This window comes from Pleurodeles waltl, chromosome 8, assembly GCF_031143425.1.
Source record: "Pleurodeles waltl isolate 20211129_DDA chromosome 8, aPleWal1.hap1.20221129, whole genome shotgun sequence".
Lineage (NCBI taxonomy): Eukaryota > Metazoa > Chordata > Amphibia > Caudata > Salamandridae > Pleurodeles > Pleurodeles waltl.
Window position 1 is genome coordinate 1,008,793,270 of NC_090447.1, and position 15,403 is coordinate 1,008,808,672.

At 44.6% G+C, this 15,403-nt stretch overlaps 2 protein-coding genes across 3 annotated transcripts in view; one reads left to right on the forward strand and one right to left on the reverse strand.

Annotated features, from left to right (window-relative positions):
* Window positions 1–5,662, reverse strand: part of BORA (BORA aurora kinase A activator) — a 335,860-nt gene extending 330,198 nt beyond the window's left edge. Inside the window, exon 1 of one of the 2 annotated variants that reach the window (XM_069205289.1) lies at window positions 5,486–5,662. The gene's annotated coding sequence lies outside the window, so the exon portion shown is untranslated. The remainder of the gene's footprint in view (window positions 1–5,485) is intronic. The other variant, XM_069205288.1, reaches the window with a different exon arrangement.
* Window positions 5,663–6,572: 910 nt separating this feature from the next.
* Window positions 6,573–15,403, forward strand: part of MZT1 (mitotic spindle organizing protein 1) — a 63,289-nt gene continuing 54,458 nt past the window's right edge. The window contains exon 1 of the mRNA XM_069205290.1: window positions 6,573–6,730. Within this exon, the coding sequence (XP_069061391.1) occupies window positions 6,574–6,730 (157 nt within the window). The 5' untranslated portion in view covers window position 6,573. The remainder of the gene's footprint in view (window positions 6,731–15,403) is intronic.

Here is a 15,403-nt window from a genome sequence, read left to right on the forward strand (position 1 = left end):
TGAGAAATGTGGGAGTTACTTCTTTATCTGGGTCAAGAGCATTTTTGGATCAGTATTTGTTGGGAAAACTGGTGCTGCAAAGAGTATGCTTCAAGGAGACTGAAGATTTGATTTGTTATAAAGTCATGTACGTACATACATAGGGTCATTGGTACAGCTCATACTAACAGAAGAACATGCATGGGTTGCTTCACTTTATGTCCTGGGATGCTGCAAAGAAATTTTGATTCTGGTATGGCTCGTTATATGGTATATCAAAATGAGATATAATGTGCAGAGTCCAAGAGTTCCCTTACTAATGAACAGTGCTTGCTCTAGCAATCCCAAGGTGCTCTCTAGAGGGTAGTGTGGTAAAGCAGCCTTAGGCTTATCAGAAAGGAGTGTCAGACATCTTTAAATACACACACAGTCAACAAATGAGACACATGACTCATTAAGGAGATCCACACCAATTTACGAAAAATAAACTTCTGTACAGCAGTAAGAAAAGCATTTTGGTATATTTTCACCAGCTGCACAGCTATTTACTTTATAACTTCAAAGAGTAAACAGGTGTGTGGGAGAACTGTGTTGGGTCAGTTTGCTATACAATGTGCTAAATGTAGTTACTTTTGGCTGCCAAGGCTTACCAATAACTTATAGAAAATTAGTTTTGTTTTTGTTAAAATAGCTGCAGTGTGTATGGCCCTTTTTGTCAATGTGAATTTCAGTTAAATTGAATATACTGTGGGAGCTGACAAGATTGTCCAACTCACAGCGTTTCCTAAAAAACAAAACATTCACTGTGTTAAATCATTAGGGGAGGAGAGGGCAAATGTTTGGTAAGATAATTAAGGATTGAGCATTAAGACTCAATGTGTGACCCATGGCACCTCATGAGCTTGCTAATAGAGGACCTCCTTCATAAGGAAAGCTGCAAAGACATAATTACATTTAGAGAGGTGCTCATCTGCAATAACCTCAAACCAAGTGGAATGTGGACCATGAGCCCTGAAGGCGTGCAATATGGATCTGGAGGTTTCTGTGGATATACGGAGTCCTACTGCCCCAGCAGAATTTTCTTTTACTCTGTCTGATGCGAGGCAGGAAAGAGCAATCTTATGTGACTTTGGCTGCTCCCAACGATTTGCCAACTAAGTTGATTGTTTCCCTGTCAATCTGGGCAGTGCAAAATATTCATGTGACTGGGAGCTTCCTCTTACAAAAAAGGAAAGGACAAGTTTCAATGCAGTGGTGCTCTATAGTGGATGTTCAGATAAATGAACTAACCTTTTGTTGCTGAAATTACTGAAACCATTCCCCATAACTTTTACTCTCTTGTCCTGTTCTTAGCACTTAAGTATTTTGATTGGTAAAGTTATTTTTTAACTGTACTTTGTTTACACCTCTATGTTATTTCTTGAATGTGTTGTTTTGTACAGGGTGTACCTGTCTGTCCTGGACTGGCTGCCAAAGGTGAACAAAGTCAAACATAAATCTGTTTACCTCTGTGGACTGGACCATAGGACAACCGCTAACACTTAGGCCTCTCACAAATACAGTACAAACTGGTGCTGCAGAAGGAGACGCACAAACTGAAGTGGCAATTAAAGTGCAGCACGGTGAAACTGAGAAGATAGCTTCATCATGAGATGTCAAATGAGAAGATGATTCAGATTAAGTGAATATGGATGCAAGGTCTGGAATGAGTGCTAGTTAGGTATGAATTAATAGGTGTCTAGAACGTGCTTGTATAGGAAATAGGGATTGAGGAGATCCCTTGCCCAGCAAACATTAAGCCATACAGACCTTTAATAAAATCATGCAGGAATGGTTTAGGCAGCTCTAAAATATCTTTGAAGTATTTTTTAATGTATTTACTGTGTTAGGTTTACATTTCAGAGGTGGGAGAGTGGTATACCGGATTTTGCAGAAGTGTATGCTATGAGTTACAGGTGTAGCATAAAATATTTAAACAATGAACAAGAGCCCTGTCACTTGCACTGTAAAATGTGACGACGGAGAACGGCTTGCTGGTTTTGAAGTTATAATAGATTATGTGTATCTACAACCTGTAAATTGTACACCTACAGCCACTTTGCCCCTTGCCTTCTACCCGTTCATCATTGGTTTCAACGTCTCATGAAACATTGTATTTGCTGCAGTATATGTTTTTTTTTTTTTTTTTATATAAAATCGTTTTACTGTTTTTCCCCAAACCAGTTTCCAAAACCAATCCATAAACCGTGGCACGGTACACAGCAGATATGATCAACAAATGCATACAATGTACACGAGTTGGCAGAATATGTTCAAGTAGCATTTCATTTCTGCTACCATAAGACCAGGTCAGAAATCAGCTGTCTCAGTGTCTGGAAGTCTACGGGCCCCAGACCTTCTTGTGCTCTCTGTTGCATGCTCTCAGCTTGTAGATCACACTCTTCACCGTAGAACAGGAGTCCATGGCCTGAGACCACTCCTGTATTAATAGGGGGTCTGGCTGTCTGGAGTGCTTAGCAAAATCCCCTTTTGCAGTTAGCAAGCTGATTGTTGCTAGGGTCCTTGGGAATCTCTCTAACCGTCCATTATGCCCAACAGAGCAAGTTTAGGGTCCAAAGAAGCAGGGTAGGGTAGAAAAGATACCTGACAAAGTTGTGTGGATCTCTCTCCAGTACTGCTCTATAATACGGCATGTCCCCTGAAGCCCTTGAACATGTGCAGAGGGTTGCTCACCCGGGCCATTTTCCTTAGTCTGTCAGGACTAAAATAAATACTGTAAAAATGCTTGAATTGAATTGAACATAGATTAGAGGTGATAGTGGGCGTCCGAGCAACCATCACGTCCTTCTGCCACTCATCATCCAATTCCCCCACCTCTTGCATCCGGCAAATGGTTGGGCCATTCTAGAAATGGGAACTGTATAATTTAGAAATACCCTTCCTGCTCAGAGGTTCCATGATTATTTTTTACTTCACATGGGTTATGATCAGCTAGGGTTTCAAGATCCGAGTGGTAAGTATTCTTTACATGGCGCAATTGGAGGTATCTGAAAAACTGAGATCTATGAAGTTCGAATTCATCGTTTAGATGACCGAATGAAATGGTGTGATCCTAATCCCAAACATCCCCAAATTGTGAAATACCAATCAGGCCACTAGGACAGAACCACAGCAGTTGCGTCACCTGCTTCATCCAAGTTCCTGTCCACATAGGGGTCCGAGGTGCTTCAAGCCCACAGGGAGGGGGGCTGAGGGCAGTACAATTTTTGTGTCTGGCATTTCGTTGATTTTACTAAAACTATACGGACTTGCAGGCAGCCCCCGTTACCCACTGTATTTTCATTCACATTTTGTTTCTGACCACCACACCGTATAGCGTGAAGCAAGGGGCCAGCCCAACATATCCATTTTGATTCTTTTGTTGTGAATAAAGGGTTTCACATGATCGCACAAACAAAGTGAGCACATTTTGGTTCTGGGGCTAGTATGCATGGCCACTCCTTTACCTATATATTTTTTGCAGGTTGCAACTGTTTGCAAAACAAAAAAGTAAAACTGAAAATTAATTGCACACTTGACTATGCCAGATGTACTGTCTTTGCCAATGCTAGTTAGGCCTGGTGCAGGAGCGGCTCCTCTCTATGGCGAAAGAGTGTCACCCCACTGACTGCGCCAGAAACAGAAAAAATAAAATGACAGCTGCACTATCTTTTTTTTTCCTGCTTCTGGCACAGCCAGCAGGGAGGGGCTGGGCCACGGGAGGTGGAAGGGAGAGGAGGGAAAAGTGCACCTAAGTGCGCATGTGTGTTTGGCCTGCTTAGGTTTCTCCAGCCAGGCTGTTTTTAACAGCTGGGCTGGAAAAAGTACACAGAGGCCAGGGCTGTGTCTGAGCAGCAGTCACTGCAGCTCAGACCAATCCTGGCGCTGCTTTCATGAGAGGTTTTGCATAAAAGCATCTCCAGGATTGCTGGGTAGCCTGTGCTGGTGTCCCAATAGTTAATGCTGGGACACCAGAGGAAGAGGGGCATGCAGCGGCAGGGACAGAGACGAGGTAAGTGCTTTTGTTTTTTTAACCTTGTCGTCATCCCTCCCACCTCTCCCCTTCAGTTATGTGGTGGTCGCCGATGGCCTGATGTTAGCCCAGACTAGGTGTCTCCAAACTTTTCTGCAATACGATCTACTTATGTTCCACAAATATCACCCCGTGCTTTTAAAGAATAGTAATTATGTTATTTTAGTAACTACATTCAACAAGAGCAAATATGTGGCCACCATATGCCAGATTACTATCAGTGATCACCTCGGTGAATCAGGCAGGATTGACAGAAATATATGTGTAATGGCTCTTACACATATACTTCATTCACCTGTATTATACTACAGTCATTTATAGAAACTTCAATAGAATTAACGGATCCAGGGATTCAACTAGTATTAGAAGTAAACCATTTATAGTGTGCTCCATCCTTTTTCTCATTAAGGATTGACAGAAATAATGTTTTAAAAAAGTGATCAAGTTGGAATGCTTCTACATTGGTAACACATGCAGCCATAGCTGTAAGGACCTTGATACCAAGGAAAAATATTAGTAATAACTCTTCCCAGCACAATTTACTACTCAACAATACACTTTATATTATAGGAATTCAACCATTTTAACCCAATTCTTGCAATACAGACATAGCCTTGAATACTTCATTTGTAATAACATAGAAGACATAACATAACAGAGCTACTTACAGATATATGGCATGCTACTGATAGCTCACGAACTGCTCTTTGAAGAAGCCTAACCAAGACATTTAGATATATTCATACAGTATTTATAGAGACTTGCAGTCAGTGGTCTTAATTCATCGATCGAGTTATTGGATCATTCTTGCACCCACCACATGGTGCAAGAATGACTTCACTTCGAGTGATGGCATTACGCTCTTTCACAAAGAGCAAATCTTTACTCGAAGCAGTAGCCTCGGTGCTACCTTTTTAAGATCAAAAATCATTTTGCTTTTACTTATATTTTATATAGGCGAAGGCCCGTCATCTAACGCAAATATAACGTTTTACAAACATTATGACAAAACAAGCAATAATGAAGCCAAAAATGCTGTCAGCCAACGCCAGAGCAACTGGCTTTGCTAATGCTTAACAGGTCTTGACCTAAATATACCCAAGAACAGGGGTCATATTTTTTGTTTAGCCAAAAAAGGTAATATCATCGTCAATTGCAGGCATTCCCAAAACATCCATCGTAACAATATTATGTTAATGGACAAATCTAACACTCCTCCTTTCTCACTATAACAAGCTTGAAAGGAGTGTCTAGAAAGGTTATCACATATGCTACAAAAAAATGTTTTGTTCGGCTTCCGGGAACCGCAAGTTGCCGGTCACAACCGTCGTCCTAGCTACAAATTGAGCTCTGAGACTTGGCGAAACCTGCAAAGCTAAGCCGGCGCGCGAGAGCGCCACGCTGAAGACGCAATAAACAAACCAGAAAACCCACCAGAATCCGAACAAGCTTCTGTTTTCCAAAATGCACAAAACTCCGAGTTGAAACTATCCAACGGCGTAGCTTCTCAGTTTACTTCGTCTTGTGCAGTTTTAATTTTTCCACCTTTTTCGTCTGCTCCACCCCATGCCAATCAAGACTCTCAGTGGCCGGCCTTTGCCCAATCAGATGTTCCAACTCGAAGGTGTTGACCAATAGCAGCCTAGTTGGTCCCCTGTTTCGAAAACAAGCTGCTTCCGGGGAAACCATGCTGTGCATTCAAATGAACACAGCTTTATGAACAAGGAAATTACACCTGTCTGTAGAAGACACCAGAGTGAACTCACACTTGTGATGTAACGCTCCGAGTGTTGCTGTGAGGTACTTAAAAGCACCAGTAAGTGTACTGACCAAACATTTCCAATATGTGAAAGACCCAAATGCAAACAGCAGGGCCATATTAAAATGGTAACACTCCATTGGCATCCTCGTGGAAGTTGGCAGACTTCTGTTGGATCCAAGATGGAAAAGAATACCGAACTTGATTTTATCTCTGGCTTTTGTAAAGCTCTATAGAAAATGAATAGAAAAATGCAGATGTGTGTACATTTCACTCCAATCACACCACGGGAGAGACGTGCAATTGTCATTACAGATAGGTCATTACTTTATGTACAAAACCAACAACACGTACAACGTTCGAAACAACGTTACTGACATCTGGGGACCATTCTAAGAAATGCAGGCACTCGTCAGTCTAACATGACACTTATTCTAGTGTTTTATAATGTGGCGGCCATGTTTAAAGTGCAGTTTTATTCAGCGTCTCTTTACAATCAACATAAGAAATTGACCAAATTGTCAGGTATTTCTAACAGTTGCACATTTCCGAACATACTTCTGAGATTCTCGTTTAAGGTAAACTAAACAACTTGGTTTCTTTGTATTTAGAAATATAGCTAGTAGAGTGGTTAAACATTTACTATTTCTACTTATTCAATAAATATGAGCGACCTTGGATGCGATATTTGTTCGACCTGTGCTATACCTCAGAACTCCGTCTTGTAGTGTTCGAGTGCTCAATCTATCCAATATGGCCGCCCATGTACTTAACCAGGGAGAGGCTATCCCAAGTGGGTCGTTACATCTTTTCTGTATACACTCCTGGCGTCGGTTTTCTCGAGCGGCTGGATTTAGAGGGCCCGGTAATGGCGACCGCTGGCCCCGGGAGTCTGATGGCCATGAGGGAGACCATAGATGGTAGGTGTAGAGGCGAACGAATACCTATTAACAGTTCTTGCTTTAGGATGGCAAGCTTCGCGGTAGTAGACCGTGCTTTAAATGGAAATGTAGAAGTTCAGGTACTCGCTATTTACAGCACCTGCTTGCTCCTTGGAAGTGCTGGTACTCTTTCTACTAATTGTATTGCAGAAGTGCTGAGCGGTGCAGGTACTCTCCCTTATAAATTAAAGAAGTGCAGATACTCCGTATCTGAACATTTAAAGCATTGATACTAGTGTGCTAGTGTAGGGTGCAGTTGCTTTTTTTTGGTTTTCCCTAAATACAACTTTAGATGTTCTGCAATAGCGTATGTTCTCACACATTACCCTCTAAGCACCATATTCTCATTTTTACAAACCCAGGAAGGTTTTTTTTTAGAAGACCCGTTAGCCATTGGCAATTGTGGTTCATCTGGTGGCATTGGCTGTAGTGGTTGTATCACTACAGCCAATGCCGTTTTATTGCCCAGGCCTTTTTATTAGGTCACAGCCAATTAGAGTAGCTGTTAGACTTGGCAGCCTTATTGTGGTCTTCCTCCAAACTTTTTGCCTGCCTTGCCTCACTTTTGGTGATCAGTTTTTGTTGATTTTTACCACTGCTAACCAGTGATGAAGTGCATGTGCTTTTTTCCCCTAAAATATGGTACCATTCGTATCCACAATTGGCATATTTAATTTATTTATAAGTCCCAAGTAAAGTGCAGTATATGTCGCTTGCATATTACATGCTACTAGTGGGCCTGTAGCACTGATTGTGCCACCCACTCAAGTAGCCCTATAAATATGCCTCGGGGCTGCAGCTGGAGTGCCTACATGTGCAGGTTCACTGTCATGTCGACTTATCATTTAAAACCCCTTGCCAAGCCTTCAACTCCCCTTTTACTACAGATAACACCCCTAAGGCCCTAGGTAGCACATAGGGCAGGGTGAGGTGTAAGTAAAAGGCAGGACATATACTTTTTAGTTTTACTTGTCCTGGTATTGGAAAGCTCCCAAATTTGTTTTTCACTACTGTGAGGCCTATTCCCCTTATAGGATAACACTGAGGATTCCTTAATACATTTTATTAAGTGTAATTTCTGATTGAGAAGGAATGGGACTGTTGTGTTTGGTACCTATGGACTGGTAATAATAAATCCTCATTAAGGGTAAAGTTGGATTTATGATCACAACTTTAAAAATGCCGCTTTTAGAAAGTTGGCTTTTTTCTGTTCTTAAGCCCTGTGTGCTTGCTGCCTGCCTGCCTCCAATACAGGTCTGGGTTGGGTGACACTTGGGCTTTGTGCATTCCCTCTAGACAGTCAAACACAAAGGGAGCTGAGGTGTGCCTGATGGGCCATTCACATCCTGATGTGCCATCCTGGGCAGGATGGGAGGGAGGAGCTGACACTTGTACCTGAATAAGGCTGTGCCCGTAGCCACACAAAGAGTTGCATAATCCCTTTTAGTGTGCTCGGAGCCAGGGAGGTAAGGGTGGGACCTATGTGCACGTCATAGCTCTGCTTTGAAGTCACTCCCCATTTCAAAGCACCACTTGGTATAAGAACTGGACTTCTGACCCTACCAAATCAGTACACTTCTGGACCTGTGGACATTCTTTCAGGAAGAAGGACTACTGTGCTGCTGAAGGGACTGTCACTGAATTTATTACAAAAGGTCATAGAAAATGCGGTGAAGAGTTAATGTCAAGAAGGGTCTTCAGCAAAAAGGACATTACAAAATCAAGAAGTCCTAGTCAGCAACAAAAAAGGGAGAACTATCAGCATCCTTAGTAGAATGGAAAAAGTCTCAAAGAAGTTATGGTTCACACACCCAAAATTGAGAGTTTTAAACATTATTTTCACATATGAAATTAGCAAAACTGCAGAATAACCATGTTATGATTTAACATGCTACATTCTTGGCAAATCAGAGCACAGTTCTTTTAAACATCATATTGCCTTAACACCTAAGCACTATCCCACTACATGAAGAATTAGTCTGCATACAGTATACTATACAAACACAAAAAGCAAACATAACCTACTGAAGAACTCACTCATAGGGAACTTGCCGTTTTCCTGGAGCTCTACATTCACAGTGTCATGTCTCACAATATGTGAAGGACCAACTGGCTTCACAAAAAAATTGTTTGGCATGGCCTCACGCATCCCCTGGGTATCATGCTGTATTGTTGGCTGTGTCACATTCACCAGAGACATTTCTAGTGGTGAACTGGCTCAGTGATCACAGGGTGTACTTTTGTGGGGGTGTTAATGGAGACAGGACCTAGAAAACCTAAAAATTCCTATGCCACTACCCCTGAAATTGCTGTTTTAATACATGTAATACGTGTGAGCCTAAGGAATGGTTAAAAACTAGAGCGATGTATGCGTCTGACCATTATTCTTACATCACAATGGGTTGACATGTTTCAACATTCCAAGCGGCCCTACAGAGAGACCCAGGTTTTCTTCAGGACCTAGATCCCGCTTCTCTAACTTCTGCATTCATCCATCAGCAAGCAACCATTCTATAGTTATGAATCCAGCCCTGCCGGACAAAGATTGCTAAATGTGCAATTTCTGGTGGTCTTGTGAAATATGTACACATAGAACGCAAATCATGATTACCCTGGAGCAATACACATATTAAGGCTACAATGAGAAAGGAACAAGTGATAAAAGTGACAAGCATAACACAAGGGGTTGGGTGTTTCCCTTGTGGGGTTTCCCCAATATTTATACTGACAGACTAGTACTTTGAGCGCCATTTCCTCATACTACACCCCGTTTTCAGTATTGTTCACAAAAATACTGGTTACATGTTTTCATTTCATGCTCATGAAAGCTCTTTGTGTACTAAGTACAAACTGCAAACCAATACGAATACATGCAGGTGATCAAGAAAGCATATTGTCAACACTCGTACGTGTTGAGGCATACCTTAACCTAACTTAAAGTATAGAGGGCCATGTGCAGTGTTGTCACAGGAAAACCCTTGTTGTCACACTATAAACCAAAAAAAGTATATGAGTAAATATTAAGAGAAAATAGGTGGATAATTTCAGGCAGAATTTGGGAGATCACATGCACTTCACCAAATGCATTTCTTGCAGGATCACCACATGCTGCTGTAGAGATAATGGTCAGTCCCACACATTGCTGTAGTTTTTAAGCATCTTAGTCTCACCGATGTTAAAACAGAGGTTTCTGGCTTTAGCGCATAGAGATTTTTAAAGTTTACTAGGTCCTGCTCCCACAGAAGTATTCTCCGTGACCACTGGGAGCCCATTCAGCACCAGAAATTTCTCTGGTGATTGTGGCACAGCCAGTATTGAATCATGACACCCAGGGGGTGCGTGAGACCATACATATTTTTTTGTGAAACCGGTTGGTTGTTCACATATTGTGAGACACAAACCTGAATGTAGAGCCCCTAGCCAATGGGCAGTTCCCTATGAGTGAACTCTACAGTAGGTCTTGTTTGCTTTTTGTGTTTGCATCACCTAGGATTGGAGAAGACAGGCCTTCTCCTCTGTTCCCCTGAACCACCTTCCACATCTTGGAATTCAGGTCCATTTGTATGTGTATATATACTCTTTATGCTTTTGCAATCTGGAGATACTGGAACAAACAAGATACATGAACAACTGCAATCTACAATGAATGAATTGAGTACAGAGAGCTACTGAAAATACCTTAAAATAATAGTTGCAGTTTCATGACTGAACGGTGAAGCATGAACAAAGACAATGAATGGGGTGTGTGGCCTACACAGCAGTGAAGGCGGTCGCAATTCTTTGTGGCTCTGCTCTGATTACGCCAACTTCCTGCTTCCATCCTGTTCCCCTTGCGTCAGCCACCAGAAATGGACTGCTGTTGTAATGGCCCACACCACTACAGCCTTGGCAGCTCGTTGATCAGCCACATTTCAGCACCATAGAGCCGAACTGGGGCAGTGCGCTCCAAGAGTGCAGCCTCACCCTGCTTGGAGCCCGGGCAGAGCGGGCGGGCAGACATTGCTTGGCCTGCACTCAAAAGTTCCTGCCTGGTGCATCGCCCCCTCTAAGGTGAGCGGCCTAGCCTGCAACTGCCCCTAACCCCCAAAAGCCAGTAACGAAACCCTAGCAGTCCAGACGCTACTTTTTTTGCAGGACTCCCTGAGAGGGCCTCATGCCAGTCACAGCTGATCATCCTGCCGTCGTGGCCAACCGGCTCCTCTCGTGGGCCTGGCCAGACTGCAGCTCCACTCAAGGCCAACACCGTTGGTTGCATTGTTGCACAGTTGCCCCCTCCTGTGTACTCAAACACCTTACTGCATCCTTCCTATTTTGCCCATCAACGGGCCAGTCAAGTGCGGACAACACAACTGCCGCTCTCCCTTTCCTTCTTTTGCTGCTACACAGCCGGACTCTTGTGGCGCAGATTAGCCCAAAATGTCAACTTTGTAGTCTTGAACCGGGGACGTACAGGGGCCATAGAGGGCACATTTTGCCATAGTACCTTGCAGGACACAGGGCCCTGTACTGAAGTTGGATGTGGGTAGATCACAGCAAGCCTATTACCTTCTGCCTGTACAGTTCATGGTTCTCTGGCCCTGGCACACAGCAGACCAGACTGCTTTGTCATCCCCTTTGTGAACCTGTAACTCTCTGATATACTAAATAACTGTGACCTGCCTACTGACCATGACTCTGACCATGCATAGCCTCCTGATGCAACTGGTGATGCTGGTTGAATTGATGGGTGCCTGATTTTGCAGTCTGTATACTCCCCCCCCCCCGGATTTCCAAATCACCATTCCAAATCTTCTGACTCTCCTGCGAGCAACCCGGAGCAATGCCATCTTGTCAACTTACTGGGCCCCCTGAGTTCTACTAAGACGCTCTCTAAATAGACCTACTGGGCTGCTTGTGCTGCACGTCTCAAGAGGACTGGAGGTGCAAGTGGGTCCCTATGACCGTTGGTGCCTTTCCTCTACTATGCAGTGGACTCTTCCCTCCTGGACCTCACCTTGAACTGCGCATATTCTCTCATGCGCCTTGCTGCCATTCACTGAAACCACAGACTGGGCTGCTAGTGCTGCATGGTCCTGCCTCGCCTACCTGGCACACACGTGTGCCCAACACCTCGGTGAAGACAGGAATTCCATTGTAACCTACTCACCTTGTTATTCGCCATGGGGTGTCCCCGCTTGGTCACCCACAACATCCCTGCACCCTCCAAGAAGGCCTCCTTGCAACTCACTGTTGGCCTCCCCTTGTGTGTTTGAGACACTGGTTCACCATCTAGAGACAGTAAACTAGACACAGTGCTGGCAGCTATTGAAAACTCTTGTACATCGCTGGAACACAGAATAGAAACAGTGGCAGCAGACCTAACCTTTCCTGGAGTGGACAACCGTCTGTGGACAAGGTCTGTGCTGCTGAACAAACTGTCTCAATGCTACAACCTCAAGCACAGGTGGTAGGGAAGGGCCTACATGCCTTACAGGAGCTGGCATGTTTACTGGAGGAAAGAGGTGTGGATGCAGAAAGGCGCTTCTGCAGGAATAACATATGCACTGTAGGCCTGCCTGAAAATGTAGAAGGCTCAGACCCAGTCTCCTACGTGGAGGGTCGGCTGCGCAGCATTCTCCCTCTAACAGCGTTGTCCTTCTTCACAGTTAAACTGGCCAATGGAGTGCCCACTCGTCGACCACCTCCTGAAGCAAATCCATGTCCCATGGTGACACACCTGTCGCACTATTAAGACTCAGATGCAGTTCTGCAGGAAGCCTGTGAACTGCCAGATCTAACTGTAGAGAAAGCACGCATAACAATATTCCCTGGTTATACTCTGGCAGCGCCAACAAAACTCATTCCTTAGAGTCAAACAGCTCCTGCGTGCCCTAGAAGTAAAATATTCACTTTTGTTCCCAGCAAAGCTTTGTGTGATACATAATGACCAAACAACATTCTTCACGGATCCCAAGGCTGCCTGTCAGTGGACTGAAACTTCTGATCTCACCCCTTCTGGCTCCGCTGAGTGCAACACCATCCCAGTAACCGTCCCTACTGTAGAGGGCCGCCGCCGATGGCACTGTCACCAGGACTGCTTCCCACGATCACCCCAGACTTAGAACAGATGATCCACGAACATCCGATGGCCCTCCAGGCTGCCGCCACAATCCGTGAACCACCATCCCTGTCAGACCTGGAAGAAGTAATGTTCATGTCTTCCAGCGACAAAAGCTCCACATCGACTTGGCCCTCAAGGCTAGACTCAAGTCACACCTCCTCGAATAACACCCCAGACTGCTCAGGCCCTGAACAGAATTCCAAAGTGTACTGTACGGCATATCTTCTTCTCCCGGCCTGCAATCATGTACAGCCAGTTGTCATGATCTCAGTAAGCCTGTTTAATTTTATTTATATTTATGTATTCATTTAAAGCAATGGTAAACTGTCACCAAACTGGTATCCTGGAGCTACGCACACACATTTAGTACTATCTTTCTGAAAAAATAATCACAAGCAGAAGCTCCTGAATCAGAGTAGTTATTTTGGAAAGTGCCAGGTCGTCAAAGCGTTCCTGAATTGCAGTATCTCGTTTGAGGCCCATAACAAAGGAGGAAGCTTGTTCCACAGCTGTGCTGCTTTCACTGCGAAAGCCTGTCCTTCTTGTCTTGACCTTCTGAATTTATTAATGCAGACCAAATTTTCAGAACTTGAATGGTGATGTCTCTCAGGCATGTATCCCTTCAGTCTGTGCTGCAAAGGCACAGGGCCTTTCCCTTATAGTGCCTTAAACACTGTGCACATGGATTTAAAAATAGTTCTCTGCTTCAGAGGAAGCTAGTGCAATTCCTTTAGGGCATTAGATGCTTAAGACCTGCAGTGTCTGTTCAGAGGCAGCTGTGCCGGTGCTACTTGCACTCTGTACAGTCTTTCACCAAGAATTCAGGGGCTTCAAGTAGCAGGGCATTGCAATGATCTAATCTGCTAAATAGAACACTCCGCACCACCAAGGACTTGGCTTGAGCAGACAGTAATGGTCGCACCTTCCTTAGAACACAAAGGAGTGCAAAGCAAATGCCAGCAACTTTTGTTACATGGCTTTCCAGGGTCAACTTGTTCGTCAGATACAACCCTAAGGTTGCAGACTGTGGCCAACGACTATGGTTCCTCTCCCAACGAGAGAGGCCAAAAGTTATGGGTATGTGTCATGGGGATGTTGCTAGCTGAGCAACATAAGAATTTAGTATTATCCCGTTCAGCTTTAATGAATTGGCATTCATCCAGTTAGCAATATCTAACATGCTGTTGTGGAGCCATTTTAGTTATAATTTTATACACTTATTTTAGCATATTAGGCCTGCCATTGTGCACTTTAACCTAGATATTTTATTCGGCTTTGTTTTTATTATTTTAGCATTAGCTACATTTGCAGTCTTGTTTTATTTTCTCTATTTAGCTGTCCTTCGCCTAGGTAAGCACTGCGTTCTTAAACAAGACATTTCTGATGGATACACTACCTGTGGATTCCTCACCCAATGAATACTCCCATTGCGCCAGCATTCAACGGAAATCTTCTTCCTAGCTTCTGCACGTCGAAGAGGACGTCACAACTGCCCACGTGACGCCGTCTGACGTCATACAGGCAATAAGAGGTCCTCGCCGTCGTCAGTTCCCTTTTTTCCGTGTCATTCGAAACGGTTATCTTCGAGGGAGCTACTGTTGCTGTATCGACAGTTACAGTTTGTTTTTTGGCGATTTCTTTCTTTGCGAGGTTACAATGTCGCAAAGGAAGTCAGGATTCAAGCCCTGCCTTGAGTGTGGTGGCAAAATGTCGGTAACAGACCCACATTCTGACTGCTTGTGGTGTCTTAGTTCCGACCATGATGTTGACAAGTGCGATTCTTGTCAACATATGAATCCTAAGGCCCTGAAAGAGCGTGAGGCCAAGCTTTTTCTTGCGACGTCGAAAAAGGAGAAGAAGAAACATCATCGAAAGTCGTCGTCACCGAAGTCTCATCGGCGTCATCGGGTCTCCCGGCATCGTCGAGATTCACGGCTCCGGTCGAGTAGGGAGAGGTCTCGGTCTCCATCAGCTCGACGTCGGAAGACTTGGGAAGTCACTCCCACTGTCACTCCCCAGCCAACGACGCCGTTACCATCTCCGGCTTCACCGACTTCACCCTTGTCATCGGGCCATCCTCCTTCAGTGTTCGAGGTTCCGCTGCCTCAGATGTTTTCTCCATCCTTGCAGACGTCGAGACCGGCGTCGGTGTCGCCTTCGAACCAGGCACCCCAGTACCCGGCTTTCCCGGCCCCTGGAGCTGACAGTATCGCATTCCTGAATGCGATGTTTTCCATCTTCCAACAGATGGCTCCAGGTGGTGGACCGGCTGGTCCTTCGGGCCCTTTGGCCTTCAACATGGGTGCTCTGGCTCCAGTTCGCCCGGCACCCTTTATGCCCTTTCTCCCCCTGGGGAACATGGGCTCGGCGCCGGTATCGGCTCCGGTGGCTTCGGCGGCTTTGATTTTTCAGCCAGTGACGCCGTCTAGACCTCCTCCGACTCCGGGACAGTCTTCACACCTTCCGGCTCCTCGTTCGGTGCCGAAGACAACTATGGTGCCTGTAGACCCGGCGTCTGACGGATCCGACGATCAGTGTCATTCTTCGATGTC